The following is a 17,803-nucleotide window of genomic DNA, read 5'->3' on the forward strand; positions in this document are numbered from 1 at the left end:
TAGATGCACAGAGATGTTGATTAATCCCAACACAATGTGATTGGGATTAATATATGATTTTAATTCTCAAAACAAAACTTGTAAAAGTAATTTTTTATGATGATGATGTCATTCACTAACAGAAAATATAGTCTTTCTAACAAATGCAAAAAACAGTACTTTTTAAAAATTTGTGTAAAAACAAAAATTTCTACCATTTATTGAGTGGCTGTTCTGTTCTAGGCACTTGACTTAACTCTTTTAAGCTTTGTAACAACCCTGCAAAGAAAATTTCCCCAATTAACAGAGATGTGAAGTTACATAATTAGTAAATGGCTGAAGCAGAATTCCAACCCAGATCTGTCAGATTCCAATGTCTGTACTCTTACTAGTCACTGGGCTAAACTGCTTTGCTATGAATGTTTTTGTTTTAGTTTTTAGGAAAAAGCCTAAAAACATATTCCTTTAGGAGTCCTACCCTGTGTGTCCCCTGATTTCTTCTATGTCAACCAGATCTAGGAAACAGGTGTGAGAAAGTCCCTACTAGAAAAGTCTAAGCTAATAGCTTCTCCTCTTGCAGCAAAGGTCCCAAGCCCTACTCTCCATGAATACACCTGCTTTTCAAACCATACCCATCTCAGAAATGAGTGGGATGTCATCAATGACCACTTAAAAAGTTAAGTATTAGTTTCCCTAGGCCAAGGCCCTAGAGCCTCAGGTGTCAGATTCTGTTCCAAGTGTCTTTGGCTTGTATAAAACTCAGGGTATTGAGTGGGGCAAGTGGATTACAGAACACAGTCATTCCCTGAGATCTTAGTCACCCTATAATAGTTATGTAAAATAATTACTCTATCTGCCTTTTGTAATTATCTTGCTAAGCTGGTGATCTAATATCACTGTTTCAAGACAAGAGTCTCCAAGGAAGAAAACTTAACCCTGGAGGAAAAAATGAGACATTTGCAGATGTGTTTTTCCACAGATCCCACTTTACTGTCTTTCCTCTCAGAGTCCAATGTTCAGGAGTTACTTAAAATGAGCTCTTCCAGGAAATCTAGGCACTGAAGAATAATTAGTGCCAGAGTCAAGAAATAAGCACATGAGAGGAGTGACTTTATTCACAATAAGTAAGATAAACATAATTAATTTTCAAAGAGGAACAAATGAAATTAACATAGATAATTGCAATAATCAATAATATTGTTGGTTTAATTCATAAATTAAAGTTAAAGCCTGATGCCATAACTCATAGGTCTTATATTTATTTTTCCCTTATCCTGTTCAAAGATGTGCGAGGCAGCCCAAGATATAATTTTTGCCAATTCTTTTCTCATCCAGAAGGCATGAAATATCAGCCCTACTGAATATTGTGGAGCAAATCTATTCCAGTTAAAACTTACAGTGATTTAAGGACAGACAGATGTATATTCACAATATTTTTGTGCACAATACACCCTGGTCAATATCAAATGGCAAATCCTCAATATCTTTTCAAATAGGTGAGTGTCAAGATCATTTAAGGGTAGTGACAAATAATCCCAAACTCATAAATAATTCCAAACCAATATAATTTCATTAAGGACACTGCACTTAGCACTAGGCATTCCATGTTATAGATCTTCAGCAATGTATAGTAAATACTATACATTGTTGTGGGAGTATGGAAGAGAGAGAGAGAGAGAGAGAGAGAGAGAGAGAGAGAGTGTGTGTGTGTGTGTGTGTGTGTGTGTGTGATGTATACATAACCCTGCAACAGTTTTCCTAATGCTCAAATCCCAGGCCAAGCTTCAATCTTGGTCTGGCTTCATTACACTGCTTCACACATTCTCAGACTGCCTCACCACTGAAAGCACACTCCTACAAGAAGGGTCATGATATCATAGAATATCCTCAAAAAAAAATGCCTGCTGAAGTAAATTATTGAGAGCCACTGGACAAAAGGAAGTCTAGTTAAATTCACACTCAGCAAGGAACTCCCTCTTTTTTTTTTTTTTTTTACCTTATCAGTTTTTACCTTACTCACTTGACTTACAAACTCTAAATGCATATTAATGTTTCAAAAATTCAAACATATGACTTAAAAGTTGGTATTTTCATCTACCAATTAATATTCAAAAAAATGTAATGTTCCAAATGCTCTGAATGCCCCAACATTTTAAGTGTATACTCGCAGCCTTTTTAGAGAAATTATTTTGATTACACAGATTCTAGATTGTTTGTTTTAAGGGAAAAAAAAATCAGTTGCATTACTTAATAGCCATAACTTGCAATTTGTCAAAATACAAATTCCAGCTCATCTAGTGAAACTAGAGTTCCAAAGCTATCCACATTCCTTCCCATTCAGTCAGGTTTAGCTAGCCAGTAAGTTTCCAAATCCATCATGGAGCAACCTTCTCTCTGTCATCACAGGTTGTTGATATTGTAGCTCCAAGGAACATCTGAGCTTCTGATACCCAGCTTCTGAGATCCAGTAAAGTTCAACAAGCATTAGTAGGTCCCAGAAGACACATTTCAGCTGAAACTGGACAAGTCACTAAAGCCCTATGGTGCATTCTGAAAGCCTGGGTGTGTTACCAGGTATCCTCTTTGTGAGACCCCACTGCTCCAGTACATTGATCTTAAGATACCAACAATGATGTGGTAAAATAAAAATGAAATCCTGGAGTGTGGGCATTCTCAGCTAGTGTAGCTGGTGGATCCAGTTTCCTCAGGGACTCTTCATAACAGAAATTTTAAGTTCCTTGGAAGGCTGAGTTCCAAAAGCTGGCCTTCAATTTCACCTAAGAAGAGAGACCACAAGGAGGTAACGGAGTTAAGAATCATCTTTATGAACTATCAGGCCCAAAACTTATTGATAATTTTCTAAGTCAGATTAAACTTGACAGTATGAAGAAAAGAAAGGAAAATATATTGCAGTCTTATTATGTGCTAAGCATTGTCCTAATGTTATCGAATTCTAAAGTGTCTGTAATTGTCCCTGTTTCACAGGTTTGAAAACAGAGACAGACTTAGAAATGTTCCCAAGATATTACAGGCAGTGTGTGTTGCAGCTGTAATACAAATTGACCTATCTGTCTTATTGCAAAGTCAATGTTTTTTCTACCATATCATACTGCAAGCCAAGGACATCTCCCTAAACTGTTCTTACAGAAAACAGACATTTACTGCACGTCAGTGTCCCTGAATCAATTCTCAGGTATCAGCTCTTAAGTTGAGTTCACTGAAAACCCCCCAAACAGGAGTTCCAAATAGTTACAACATAGAGAAAATGTTTGGTTCTTATGATAGACAAAGACCCACTTGGGCCCTAGGGCAAGTTCTTAATTTGAACATGACAGGAAGTAAAACAGATTATTTTAACTTGGAGAACCTCCACCACCTTAAATACGATGAAAAAAAAAGAAATTGGCATGCATGGTGGCACGTATCTATCATCCTAGCTACTTGGGAGGCTGAGGCAGAAGGATCACTTGAGCCTGGGAAATCGAGGCTGTGTTAAGTCATGATCACACCACTGCACTCCAGCCTGGGTGACAAAGTGAAACGCTGTCTCAAAATAAATAAATAAATATTTTTAAAAAATAAAATTAAAAAAAAAAGATGAGATGTAGAAACAAAATTCATCTGGCATGCAGTGGAAAAGCCAAAAACTGGAACTTTCACAGGTCCAATTAAAGTTACTTTTAACATTCTAAGGTATAGCTTCCTCTTCAAGAATCCAGTGACCAACAGTGCATAAGCTTCACCAAATGGGCCTAAAATCAAAGAGTTTGGTAGTGTCTAGAGCCTGAGCAATGTAGACATGGAATGAGCAGAAGGTGATGAGATGAGTAGAATAAGGCAGGAAGAAGGCCCAGACGCAGAGAAATGGTGTAACTGACTGTGCCCTTCCTCTGGACTTCAGACCTCTGCTTTGTCGAACTAAATAATCTTTCAGAACCCAGGAGGGCAAAAGTTTCTGCAGGTATCAATTCAGTACTTAAAACCAGCACTTGGATTTATTTCCAAAGAGTGCATAGGCTTCTGTGAAATGGGAACAATAATCATTCTCCAAAATTGCTGCTGAAATGACCTGCCATCTGTCCAATTGGAACCTGACACTAATAACACCTATGATTATTACAGAGGGAAAACTAAGGCATTGAGAAGTGAGGAAACTCACTTAAGGACATAGACATCGTAAGAACAATAACTCAATTGCACATACTCTGTATAAACACACACACACACACACACACACACACACTGAACTGTATACTTTAACCCATTTCCCAATTAGGGAAAAAAAGTGCAGCTCACTCCAGCACAGTATTCTGGGGGCAAACAGAAAACAGATTAAAAGGTTGACATTTATGATATGTGAATTATATCCCAAAAAATGTGGTTTAGTTTGTTTTTCTTTTCGTTATACTTTATGTTCTAGGGTACATGTCCAAAACCATAACTTACCTTCTAGGCAACACTTTTGACAGAGACGTAGTATTTCTACCTTTAAAAGACTACTAGTGGCTTCTAACTCATTTTTATCAAACATTATCAAGTACTTTCTTTGTGTAAAATGCTGTGATCGATTATATGAAATATTTAGCAAAATAAGTTTGCAGTAATTATATAGTGTACTAAGAAGGTATTATATGCCAGGCGGGTACTAAGCAATTTCATGTTAAGTAATTGCCGCCTGTTAGGTAAGTGTTATTGTTCCCATTCTATAATTTAGGAGACTGAAGCTGAAAAGATTAGATAATTGTACAAGAAACACAGTAAGAGGCAAAACTGAGATTAGAACTTAGGTCTTTCCGACTATAATTTTATCCATTATGCTAAGCAAGTGAGAAGAGGAAGAGAGACCTAAATACAAAGAATACAAAAGAGTGAAGAATGGAGTTCTGAACTATGGAGGAGTTTCAGAGGTCTCAACTATAATGCTGGACTGACAGTGCAAAAATGGCTTTAAAATTCTGTCTCAGTGTGGAATCTGGGGCCTGAAAGTCTTTCTGACACAGCAGTCATCTTAACAAAAATGCACTTCCAAAAGATGCATATGATTGAAAATGACCATAATATCCAACAGCAAACATAACTTTCTGTGTGGCTGTTTTGGTCTAGGATTCCTTGGCTATGTGAGCAATTGACATATTTCAAGGGCATATTCATTAACATTTTGTGAACAGACACTCATTCTTAGTGTTTACCGAGCTCTAGGTGCTTCCTAGATGGTAGAATGAATAAGATATGATGACTGCCCCAAAGAAATGCCCGGATAGGAGTTTACTGACTCCATATATGTAGAATATATATGCTTCAGTGCTAGGCTTTAGCATCAAATAGCATGGGTATCTGTTCTAGTGCTGCTACTGACTAGCTGTGATTTGTAACAAATGTTTACATTACTCTAGGCTTTCATTTCCTTATCTATAAAGTGGGGTTATTTTGAGGAATAAATAGATAAGTATGTAAACCTACCATGTATAGAAGATAGTAAGCACGTAGCACTTCATGGTAGCTGCTATCCTCCTCATCATCATCACCATTATCACCTGGTAGCAAAGTACAGAAGAATTGGCTCTCCATACTTAAGACTTGCAACTCTCTGATTATTTTTGTTGCCCTCAAGTATATTTGATATACTTTCCGTATATAAGTGAACATTTTCCCAAGGGTCCAGGCCCTAAAGATGCCAGACTACTAGTGGGTAGCAGAGTGCTGGAAGAAAGCCCACTCTAAATTCACCCTGAACACATCTGAAAACATTATTTTTATATATAGCCAATTACACATTTCTAGCCTAGAAATGAGCCTTCACAAGGTCAGAGAATGTTTCCCCTCTTCCTAACAGCACTCTGTATGTTACTTTTTTATGTTATTTGTGTTTGAGTGGGCCTTACACTCCCAAAATGGTGCATAATTTTTGCATGATAGTTTTATGTGATAAATACACAGAAGTAAGCTAATGTGATGGTAAAGAGCAATGGCATTGCAATAAGGTAGATTCAGGTTCAAATTCTGGTTTCTCTGCCTACTAGCTATGACCTTGGAGAAGACCCTTATGCTTCCACAACCTGTCTCTGTAAAATGGGATAATAAATACATATCTCGTATGAAGATTGTGAAGATTAAATGAGGTGATAAGATCTAGTGTTTGGTAACATAATAGGGTAACTATAGTTAACTATTTATTGTATATTTTAAAATAACAAAAATAGTAGAATTAGAAAGTTCCTAACACAAAGAAATGACAAATGCTTGAGATGCTGGAGACCCCAATTACTCTACTCTGATTTGATCGTTACACATGGTATGCCCATATCAAAACATCACATGTACCCAACAATTACACACAACTATGCACCCATAATTAAAAGTATAGATATTGTAAAGATTGAGATGGTATGTTTAAAGTATTCAGCACACTATCTAGCACATAGTACATTCTCAATAAATGTCGCTTTTCGTTATTACAAAAAAGACGTGAATTAGGTGAACCTAGTGACTCAGGTTCATTTTCAATTAAATAAGCATTTATTGTGCACCTTGCAAACATCTTACAATCTGCTACTTTCTGTGGGTACTAAATAAAAGAAATGTATAACATGAGTCCTCTAAAACAAAGTCTGTGCTTTTCACATGTATATGACCCTGAAAAAAGGTATCTTGCAACCATGTCCTCATACTGGAAGGTGGGGCTGGTACTAGCCTTTCTGCAATCATCTGTAGATGAGAATGTGAAGGAGGAAGGTAAATATGTAGAGGTGGAGTTAGGTTTAATGAGTCACCTCACTCACTATAATCACTACAAGCTATATAAGGGTCATTATCCCAATCCATCGTCACCCTGCAAGCTGCATCAGGCTTTATCCTACTTGTTCCTTTGGTGAACCAGGTGAGAGATAATTCATCCAGCTACATTTATGAATATTTGGTGCTGTCCATAGTAGAAGTCTAGGGATAAAAACTAAGGCAGAGTTCATGTATATTTTGCCTTTCTTTTCTTTTTTGTTTCTTTCTTTCATTTTCTTTTCTTTTTGTTTGCTTATTTGTTTGGTTAGTTTAGTTTATTCTGGGGTCTTTTTGGAATAGGTTCATTTTTATGGACAAGAATAATGCAAGTAGAAGTTCGCCTTCCTCTAGGCCATTCCACACTCTGTTCCAGTCTTTTTCCATGCTCTCTTTTCTGGGTTGTCCAGCTCAAACTGGGAGGCAACTGGGACTGTTACAGAGTCCCTTCCTTGTTCAGTGTTGGTTCCCAGAACTCCAAGATCTACTTATCCACTAGTTAAACTGCTGCTTGCATTGCTCTTCTTCTTGATTATTTAAAGAGAAGGGTGTTTGGTCAAGTGCTTGACATTAAGAGAGTTCCTAAGCTCTACTGAGGGCTATCTCATGCCTCTAAAACACCAAGCTACTTTGAGCCCCTTCACCCATTTTTAATTTGCTGAAGGCCTTAAGGGTCCAGTTTAGCTTCTGGTGCCCATAGGATAAACAGATGTGCATGGTGGAAGGTCTGTCACTTTTGACTCAAGAAAAGCAGTGAAACTAGAAAGAGAGATTGAGGCAATGGTGTCTGGCTGGTTCTGGAAACTTTGGAAGCCTTAGAACAACACACTCAAAGTGTAGAGATACTATGTAGAGACTATACTTACCCATGACAAGAAATATAGAGACCTGAGGTCTATACTCAGTTGAAACAGTAACATGCCAAGAGTTGATCATAGAAAAGTAACTCAAAGTTAACAAAGTTAATTTTCATTGTGTTCAACAGTGTTGTATCATCCCTGGCCCATTCTTACTTTTTGAGATTTAAAAGAAACAAGAGACATGGCACATGTATACATATGTAACAAACCTGCACGTTGCGCACATGTACCTTAGAACTTAAAGTATAATTAAAAAAAAAAAAGAAACAAGAAGTTAAAAAAATCATGATAGTTATTATTAAAATGAAAATTGCTGATAAGTTAAAAGGGGAAAATATGAATAATAGGGTTCTTTTTTTCTCTGTGTCCAGGTTCACTTAAACTTGCAAAAAGATGACTGACCTCTTGAGAAGTGTTGTCACTGTAATTGATGTTTTCTACAAATACACCAAGCAAGATGGGGAGTGTGGCACACTGAGCAAGGATGAACTAAAGGAACTTCTGGAGAAAGAGTTTCATCCAATTCTGAAGGTGAGAACCATGTGCCAGAACTGAAGGCTCCTGGAGTCCTGTACATGCTCTGTTATATGATCCAGATCAGCTAAAATGTGCACAGCCCCCGTAGACTCTAAGCAACCTCTATGAGCAGTATTTTGGGGATGCCAGAAAGTCTGTTAAAGCAGCATATATTTTAAAGAAAGTGAATGTTTCATCCTCACTTTTCCACCTATGCACTCCTACCTTATAGACTCTCAGACTTTCTTATATACCCAGGATTTTCCTTAGAAAAAGCAGAAAATAAATTTGTGCTAGGACAGGAATGAATAAATTATCTTATCAAATGGGAAAAAAAAAGTATAGAAAGGGAAATCATCTACATGGCAAGCTGACAAAATAGGTATGATTAAGAATCAAAAATAAAATATCAGCATTTTATTCCATCTACTTAAAAAGGACTCAGCCAGGCATGGTGGCTCACTCCTGTAATCCCAGCACTTTGGGAGACTGAGGCGGGTGGATCACGAGGTCAGGAGATCAAGACCATCTTGGCTAATACGGTGAAACCCTAAAACCCTGTCTCTACTAAACCCTGTCTTTACTAAAAATACAAAAAATTAGCCAGGCGTGGTGGCAGGCCCCTGTAGTCCCAGCTACTCGGGAGGCTGAGGCAGGAGAATGGCATGAACCCGGGAGGCGGAGCTTGCAGTGAGCAGAGATCGTGCCACTGCACCCTAGCCTGGGTTACAGAGTGAAACTCTGTCTCAAAAAAAAAAAAAAAAAAAAAGGACTCAGTTACTAGCTTCAAAATAATATATGATAAATTCTAACATGGAATATATTAACATGTAATCATGTACTAGTTACAATTTATGTAAAACTTAGAAATATCAGTTACTGAACTTAGTTTATTCCACTCCTTCCTGTAGGCCTTACCTAAGCACTTAATCCTTTAGCTTAAATCCTTGAAATGTCTTCTTCTGAGGATCCCAGTAGTCTTTATTTTCTATTAACCCTTAACATTTACTGGGTTCTATTAACCTAAAGTAATCCTCCATTGGACTAAAACTACATCATGTCAAACATCCACAATTTCACAGCACTATTTGAATGTGTTGGCTGAGTATGCAGGTGAGGCTGACCAGGTCTCCTTTGGTATGTCACTCATATACAGAATCCAGATGATCCAGACACAGTGGATGTCATCATGCACATGCTGGATCGAGATCATGACAGAAGATTGGACTTTACTGAGTTTCTTTTGATGATATTCAAGCTGACTATGGCCTGCAACAAGGTCCTCAGCAAAGAATACTGCAAAGCTTCAGGGTCAAAGAAGCATAGGCGTGGTCACCGACACCAAGAGGAAGAAAGTGAAACAGAAGAGGATGAAGAGGATACCCCAGAACATGAATCAGGTTACAGACATTCAAGTTGGAGTGAGGGAGAGGAGCATGGATATAGTTCTGGGCACTCAAGGGGAACTGTGAAACGTAGACATGGGTCCAACTCCAGGAGGCTAGGAAGACAAGGTAATTTATCCAGCTCTGGAAACCAAGAGGGATCTCAGAAAAGGTACCACAGGTCCAGCTCTGGTCACTCATGGAGTAGTGGCAAAGAGAGACATGGTTTCAGCTCTGGAGAACTGAGGGAAAGAATAAACAAGTCACATGTTAGCCCTTCTAGGGAATTTGGGGAAGAATATGAATCTGGATCTGGATCAAAGAGTTGGGAAAGGAAAGGTCATGGTGGTCTGTCATGTGGATTGGAGATTAGTGGGCATGAATCAAACTCTACTCAGTCAAGAAGTAGAGGACAAAAGCTTGGGTTTAGCCGTTCATGTTCAGGAGATAGTTGGAGGCGAAGTCATGAATGTGGTTATAGCAATTCAAGTGGGTGTGGAAGGCCACAAAATGCTTCAAATTCTTGTCAGTCACATAGATTTGGAGGGCAAGTAAATCAAGCTAGCTATATTCAGTCAGGCTGTCAGTCAGGAATTAATGGAGGACAAGGCCATGACTGTGTCTCAGGAGGTCAGCCCTCTGGATGTGGTCAACTTGAGTCTAACTCCTGTAGTCAGTCCTATAGTCAGAGGGGATATGGAGCTCAAGAAAATGGTCAACCACAGAACTGTGGAGGACAACAGAGAACAGGCTCAAGTCAGTCCTCTTTTTGTGGACAATATGAGTCTGGAGGTAGCCAGTCTTGTAGTAATGGTCAACATGAACATGGTTCCTGTGGCCGCTTTTCAAACTCTTCTAGTTCAAATGAATTTTCCAAATGTGGTAAACATCAGTCTGGTTCAGGTCAGTTTACTAGCTGTGAACAACATGGAACAGGCTTGAGTCAGTCCTCTGGCTTCGAACAACATGTAGCTGGCTCAGGTCAAACTTGTGGCCAGTATGGGTCTAGATCAAGTCAATCCTCAGGCTATGATGAGCATAGGTCTAGCTCAGGTAAGACATCTGGCTTTGGACAACACAGGTCTGGCTCAGGTCATTCCTCTGGCTTTGGCCAACATGGATCAGGCTCAGGTCAATCCTTTGGCTTTGGACAGCATGGGTCTGGCTCAGGAAAATCCTCTAGTTTTGGACAGCATGAGTCTGGCTCAGGACAATCCTCTGGTTTTGGACAGCATGAGTCTGGCTCAGGACAATCCTCTGGTTTTGGACAACATGAGTCTAGATCATGTCAGTCTAGCTATGGACAACATGGTTCTGGCTCAAGTCAATCATCTGGCTATGGCCAACATGCATCTAGACAGACATCTGGTTTTGGACAACATGGGTTGGGCTCAGGTCAATCCACTGGCTTTGGCCAGTATGGATCAGGCTCAGGTCAGTCCTTTGGCTTTGGACAACATGGGTCTGGCTCAGGACAATCCTCTGGCTTTGGACAACATGAGTCTAGATCAGGTCAGTCTAGCTATGGCCAACACAGTTCTAGCTCAAGTCAGTCATCTGGCTATGGCCAACATGGGTCTAGACAGACATCTGGCTTTGGACAACATGGATCAGGCTCAGGTCAATCCACTGGCTTTGGCCAATATGGATCGGGCTCAGGTCAGTCCTCTGGCTTTGGACAACATGGGTCTGGCTCAGGACAATCCTCTGGTTTTGGACAACATGAGTCTACATCAGGTCAGTCTAGCTATGGCCAACATGGTTTTGGTTCAAGTCAATCATCTGGCTGTGGTCAACATGGGTTGAGTTCAGGACAGACATCTGGATTTGGACAACATGAGTTAAGCTCAGGTCAATCTTCCAGCTTTGGCCAACATGGATCAGGCTCAGGTCAGTCCTCTGGCTTTGGACAACATGGGTCTGGCTCAGGACAATCCTCTGGTTTTGGGCAACATGAGTCTAGATCACGTCAGTCTAGCTATGGACAACATGGTTCTGGCTCAAGTCAGTCATCTGGCTATGGCCAACATGGGTCTAAATGGACATCTGGCTTTGGACAACATAGTTCGGGCTCAGGTCAATCCACTGGCTTTGGCCAATATGGATCAGGCTCAGGTCAGTACTCTGGCTTTGGACAACATGGGTCTGGTTCAGGACAATCCTCTGGTTCTGGGCAACATGAGTCTAGATCAGGTCATTCTAGCTGTGGCCAACATGGTTTTGGCTCAAGTCAATCATCTGGCTGTGGTCATAATGGGTCGAGTTCAGGACAGACATCTGGATTTGGACAACACGAGTTAAGCTCAGGTCAGTCTTCCAGCTTCGGCCAACATGGATCAGGCTCAGGTCAGTCCTCTGGCTTTAGACAACATGGGTCAGGCTCAGGACAATCCTCTGGCTTTGGACAGCATGAGTCTAGATCACATCAGTCCAGCTATGGCCTGCATGGTTCTGGCTCAGGTCAATCATCTGGCTATGGTCAACATGGGTCAAGTTCAGGACAGACATCTGGCTTTGGACAACAGGGGTCAAGCTCAAGTCAATACGCTGGCTTTGGCCAACATGGATCAGGCTTAGGTCAGTCCAGTGGCTTTGGACAACATGGGACTGGCTCAGGACAATTCTCTGGTTTTGGACAGCATGAGTCTAGATCACATCAGTCTAGCTATGGCCAACATGGTTCTGGCTCAAGTCAGTCATCTGGCTATTGTCAACATGGGTCTAGTTCAGGACATACAACTGGCTTTGGCCAACACAGGTCAAGCTCAGGTCAGTACTCTGGCTTTGGCCAACATGGATCAGGCTTAGGTCAGTCCAGTGGCTTTGGACAACATGGGACTGGCTCAGGACAGTCCTCTGGTTTTGGACAACATGAGTCTAGATCATATCAATCTAGCTATGGCCAACATGGTTCTGGCTCAAGTCAGTCATCTAGCTATGGTCAACATGGGTCTAGTTCAGGACAGACATCTGGATTTGGACAACACAGGTCAGGCTCAGGTCAATCCTCTGGCTTTGGCCAATATGGATTGGGCTCAGGACAGTCCTCTGGCTTTGGACAACATGGGTCAGGCACAGGACAATCCTCTGGCTTTGCATGGCATGAGTACAGATCAGGTCAGTCTAGCTATGGCCAACATGGTACTGGCTCAAGTCAATCATCTGGCTGTGGCCAACGTGAGTCTGGCTCAGGTCCAACCACAGGTTTTGGACAGCATGTGTCTGGCTCAGACAATTTCTCTAGTTCTGGACAACATATATCTGGCTCAGGTCAGTCCACTGGATTTGGCCAATATGGTTCAGGCTCAGGTCAATCAACTGGCTTGGGCCAGGGTGGATCTCAACAAGTAGCGTCAGGATCCACAGTTCACGGGAGACAGGAAACTACTCATGGTCAGACAATAAATACCGCTAGACATAGCCAGTCTGGTCAAGGACAATCCACACAGACGGGGTCCAGGGTAAGTAGAAGACGAAGATCTAGCCAAAGTGAGAACAGTGACAGTGAAGTGCACTCAAGGGTCTCACACAGACATTCAGAACACATTCACACACAAGTTGAATCTCATTACCCAGAGTCAGGATCTACAGTTCACAGAAGACAAAGAACTACTCATGGACAGAGAGGAGATACCACTAGACATAGCCACTCTGGTCATGGACAGTCTACACAGACAGGTTCCAGAACAACTGGAAGACAGAGATTTAGCCACAGTGATGCCACTGACAGTGAAGTGCACTCAGGGGTCTCACATAGACCACACTCACAAGAACAAACTCACGGCCAAGCTGGATCTCAACTTGGAGAATCAGAATCCACAGTTCATGAGAGACACGAAACTACTTATGGACAGACAGGAGATGCCACTGGACATGGCTATTCTGGTCATGGACAGTCCACACAGATAGGGTCCAGGACAACTGGAAGAAGGGGATCTGGCCACAGTGAGTCCAGTGACAGTGAAGTGCACTCAGGGGGCTCACATAGACCACAATCACAAGAACAAACTCATGGCCAAGCCAGATCTCAACATGGAGAGTCAGGATCCACAGTTCACGAGAGACACGGAACTACTCATGGACAGACAGGAGATACCACTAGATATGCCCACTATCATAATAGACAATCCACGCAGAGAGGGTCCAGGACAACTGGAAGAAGGGGATCTGGCCACAGTGAGTACAGTGACAGTGAAGGGCACTCAGGGATCTCACACACACATTCAGGACACACTCACAGCCAAGCTGGATCTCAACATGGAGGGTCAGGATCCTCAGGTCATGGGAGACAGGGAACTACTCATGGACAGACAGGAGATACCACTAGACATGCCCACTATGGTCATGGACAACCCACACAGACAGGGTCCAGGACAGCTGGAAGAAGGGGATCTGGACACAGTGAGTACAGTGACAGTGAAGGGCACTCAGGGGGCCCACACACACATTCAGGACACACATATGGCCAAGCTGGATCTCAACATGGAGAGTCAGAATCCACAGTTCACGAGAGACAACAAACTACTCATGGACAGACAGGAGATATCACTGAACATGGCCAGTCTGGTCATGGACAATCCACACAGAGAGGGTCCAGGACAACTGGAAGAAGGGGATCTGGCCACAGTGAGTACAGTGACAGTGAAGGGCACTCAGGGGTCTCACACACACATTCAGGACATACTCATGGCCAAGCTGGATCCCAACATGGAGAGTCAGGATCTGCCGTTCATGGGAGACAAGGAACCATACATGGACAGACTGGAGATACCAGTAGACATGGCCAGTCTGGTCATGGACAATCCACACAGAGAGGGTCCAGGACAGCTGGAAGAAGGGGATCTGGCCACAGTGAGTACAGCGACAGTGAAGGGCACTCAGGGGTCTCACACACACATTCAGGACACACTCATGGCCAAGCCGGATCCCAACATGGAGAGTCAGGATCTGCCGTTCATGGGAGACAGGGAACTATACATGGACAGACAGGAGATACCACTAGACATGGCCAGTCTGGTCATGGAGAGTCCACACAGACAGGTTCCAGGACAATTGGAAGACAGAGATCTAGTCACAGCGAGTCCAGTCATAGTGAAGTGCACTCAGAGGTCTCACCCACACATTCAGGACACACTTACAGCCAAGCCGGATCTCAATATGGAGAGTCAGGATCCTCAGGTCATGGGAGACAGGGAACTACTCGTGGACAGACAGGAGATACCACTAGACATGCCCAATATGGTCATGGGCAATCCACACAGACAGGGTCCAGGACAGCTGGAAGAAGGGGATCTGGCCACAGTGAGTACAGTGACAGTGAAGGGCACTCAGGGGTCTCACACACACATTCAGGACACACTCATGGCCAAGCCGGATCCCAACGTGGAGAGTCAGGATCTGCCGTTCATGGGAGACAGGGAACTCTACATGGACAGACAGGAGATACCACTAGACATGGCCAGTCTGGTCATGGACAATCCACACAGACAGGGTCCAGGACAGCTGGAAGAAGGGGATCTGGCCACAGTGAGTACAGTGACAGTGAAGGGCACTCAGGGGTCTCACACACACATTCAGGACACACTCATGGCCAAGCCGGATCCCAACATGGAGAGTCAGGATCTGCCGTTCATGGGAGACAGGGAACCATACATGGACAGACTGGAGATACCACTAGACATGGCCAGTCTGGTCATGGACAATCCACACAGACAGGGTCCAGGACAACTGGAAGAAGGGGATTTGGCCACAGTGAGTACAGTGACAGTGAAGGGCACTCAGGGGGCTCCCACACACATTCGGGATACACTCATGGCCAAGCTGGATCTCAACATGGAGAGTCAGAATCCACAGTTCATGAGAAACAACAAACTACTCAAGGACAGTCAGGAGATACCAGTGAACATGGCCACTCTGGTCATGGACAAGCCACACAGACAGGGTCCAGGACAAGAGGAGGACAGAGATCTAGGCACAGTGAGTCCAGTGACAGTGAAGTGCACTCAGGGGTCTCACACAGACCACACTCACAAGAATACACTCATGGCCAAGCCGGATCTCAACATGGAGACTCAGAATCCACAGTTAACAAGAGACACCAAACTACTCATGGACAGACAGGAGATACCACTAGACATGGCCAGTCTGGTCATGGGGAGTCCATACAGACAGGTTCCAGGACAATTGGAAGAAGGGGATCTGGCCACAGTGAGTACAGTGACAGTGAAGGGCACTCAGGGGTCTCACACACACATTCAGGACATACTCATGGCCAAGCTGGATCCCAACATGGAGAGTCAGGATCTGCCGTTCATGGGAGACAAGGAACCATACATGGACAGACAGGAGATACCACTACACATGGCCAGTCTGGTCATGGACAATCCACACAGAGAGGGTCCAAGAAAACTGGAAGAAGGGGATCTGGCCACAGTGAGTACAGTGACAGTGAAGGGCACTCAGGGGTCTCACACACACATTCAGGACACACTCATGGCCAAGCCGGATCCCAACATGGAGAGTCAGGATCTGCCCTTCATGGAAGACAGGGAACTATACATGGACAGACAGGAGATACCACTAGACATGGCCAGTCTGGTCATGGAGAGTCTACACAGACAGATTCCAGGACAATTGGAAAACAGAGATCTAGTCACAGCGAGTCCAGTCATAGTGAAGTGCACTCAGAGGTCTCACCCACACATTCAGGACACACTTACAGCCAAGCTGGATCTCAATATGGAGAGTCAGGATCCTCAGGTCATGGGAGACAGGGAACTACTCGTGGACAGACAGGAGATACCACTAGACATGCCCAATATGGTCATGGACAATCCACACAGACAGGGTCCAGGACAACTGGAAGAAGGGGATCTGGCCACAGTGAGTACAGTGACAGTGAAGGGCACTCAGGGTTCTCACACACACATTCAGGACACACTCATGGCCAAGCCGGATCCCAACGTGGAGAGTCAGGATCTGCCGTTCATGGGAGACAGGGAACTCTACATGGACAGACAGGAGATACCACTAGACATGGCCAGTCTGGTCATGGGGAGTCCATACAGACAGGTTCCAGGACAATTGGAAGAAGGGGATCTGGCCACAGTGAGTACAGTGACAGTGAAGGGCACTCAGGGGTCTCACACACACATTCAGGACATACTCATGGCCAAGCTGGATCCCAACATGGAGAGTCAGGATCTGCCGTTCATGGGAGACAAGGAACCATACATGGACAGACAGGAGATACCACTAGACATGGCCAGTCTGGTCATGGACAATCCACACAGAGAGGGTCCAGGACAGCTGGAAGAAGGGGATCTGGCCACAGTGAGTACAGTGACAGTGAAGGGCACTCAGGGGTCTCACACACACATTCAGGACACACTCATGGCCAAGTCGGATCCCAACGTGGAGAGTCAGGATCTGCCGTTCATGGGAGACAGGGAACTATACATGGACAGACAGGAGATACCTCTAGACATGCCCAATATGGTCATGGAGAGTCCATACAGACAAGTTCCAGGACAATTGGAAGAAGGGGATCTGGCCACAGTGAGTACAGTGACAGTGAAGGGCACTCAGGGGGCTCACACACACATTCAGGACACACTCATGGCCAAGCCCGATCCCAACATGGAGAGTCAGGATCTGTCGTTCATGGGAGACTGGAAACTACTTATGGACAGACAGGAGATACCACTAGACATGGCCATTCTGATTATGGACAATCCACAGAGACAGATTCCAGATCTACTAGAACAAGTCATTTTCAGTCACATAGTAGTGAAAGGCAAAGGCATGGATCAAGTCACGTTTGGAAACATGGCAGTTATGGACCTGCAGAATATGACTATGGGCACACTGGGTATGGGCCTTCTGGTGGCCGCAGAAAAAGCATCTGTAATTCTCACCTTTCATGGTCAATAGATAGCGCCATAAACGAGCAACTGTCTAGACATTGACAATCATTTTCTAGTTCTGACCTGATAGTATCCAAAGCAACGAAAGGAACAGGAAGACACAGTTTAAATCATGAACAGTTAATGATAAGTTATGAACATTCAATTGATTCTAAGTATCAGTCTGGACCCATTATAGGAAGTCAGGAATCTAGTCATGGACATTCTGTAGTAACTCATAAACAGTCAAACAACACCTATGTTCAACCTGGATATAACACAGCCAGAAGGGAGGGATGCACCTATAGCCAGTCAAATGACCATCTTGGATCTGACCATGGACAATCCATATCAGTTCATGTCCATTCAAAATCTAGTTCAATCAGAA

The 17,803-nt window shown here is 43.2% G+C and overlaps 1 protein-coding gene across 1 annotated transcript; it reads left to right on the forward strand.

Moving 5' to 3' along the window:
• Nucleotides 1–8,003: 8,003 nt before the first annotated feature.
• On the forward strand, nt 8,004–17,539 carry FLG2 (filaggrin 2). The gene is made up of 5 exons (XM_073008109.1): nt 8,004–8,141; nt 9,283–14,551; nt 14,777–15,370; nt 15,602–16,358; nt 17,034–17,539. Exons 1-5 carry the CDS (start codon nt 8,004–8,006, stop codon nt 17,476–17,478), a joined length of 7,203 nt encoding a protein of 2,400 aa, XP_072864210.1. The 3' UTR covers nt 17,479–17,539.
• Nucleotides 17,540–17,803: the final 264 nt, after the last annotated feature.

This window comes from Chlorocebus sabaeus, chromosome 20, assembly GCF_047675955.1.
Source record: "Chlorocebus sabaeus isolate Y175 chromosome 20, mChlSab1.0.hap1, whole genome shotgun sequence".
In the NCBI taxonomy this organism is placed as follows: Eukaryota; Metazoa; Chordata; class Mammalia; order Primates; family Cercopithecidae; genus Chlorocebus; species Chlorocebus sabaeus.

Bases quoted from the DNA above. Each gene is read 5' to 3' on its own strand.
- FLG2 (XM_073008109.1), top strand. From the start codon at position 8,004: ATGACTGACCTCTTGAGAAGTGTTGTCACTGTAATTGATGTTTTCTAC. The intron at 8,142-9,282 runs GTGAGAACCATG...ACTCATATACAG, and splicing joins AGTTTCATCCAATTCTGAAG to AATCCAGATGATCCAGACAC. The intron at 14,552-14,776 runs GTTCCAGGACAA...CCACACAGACAG, and splicing joins TGGAGAGTCCACACAGACAG to GGTCCAGGACAGCTGGAAGA.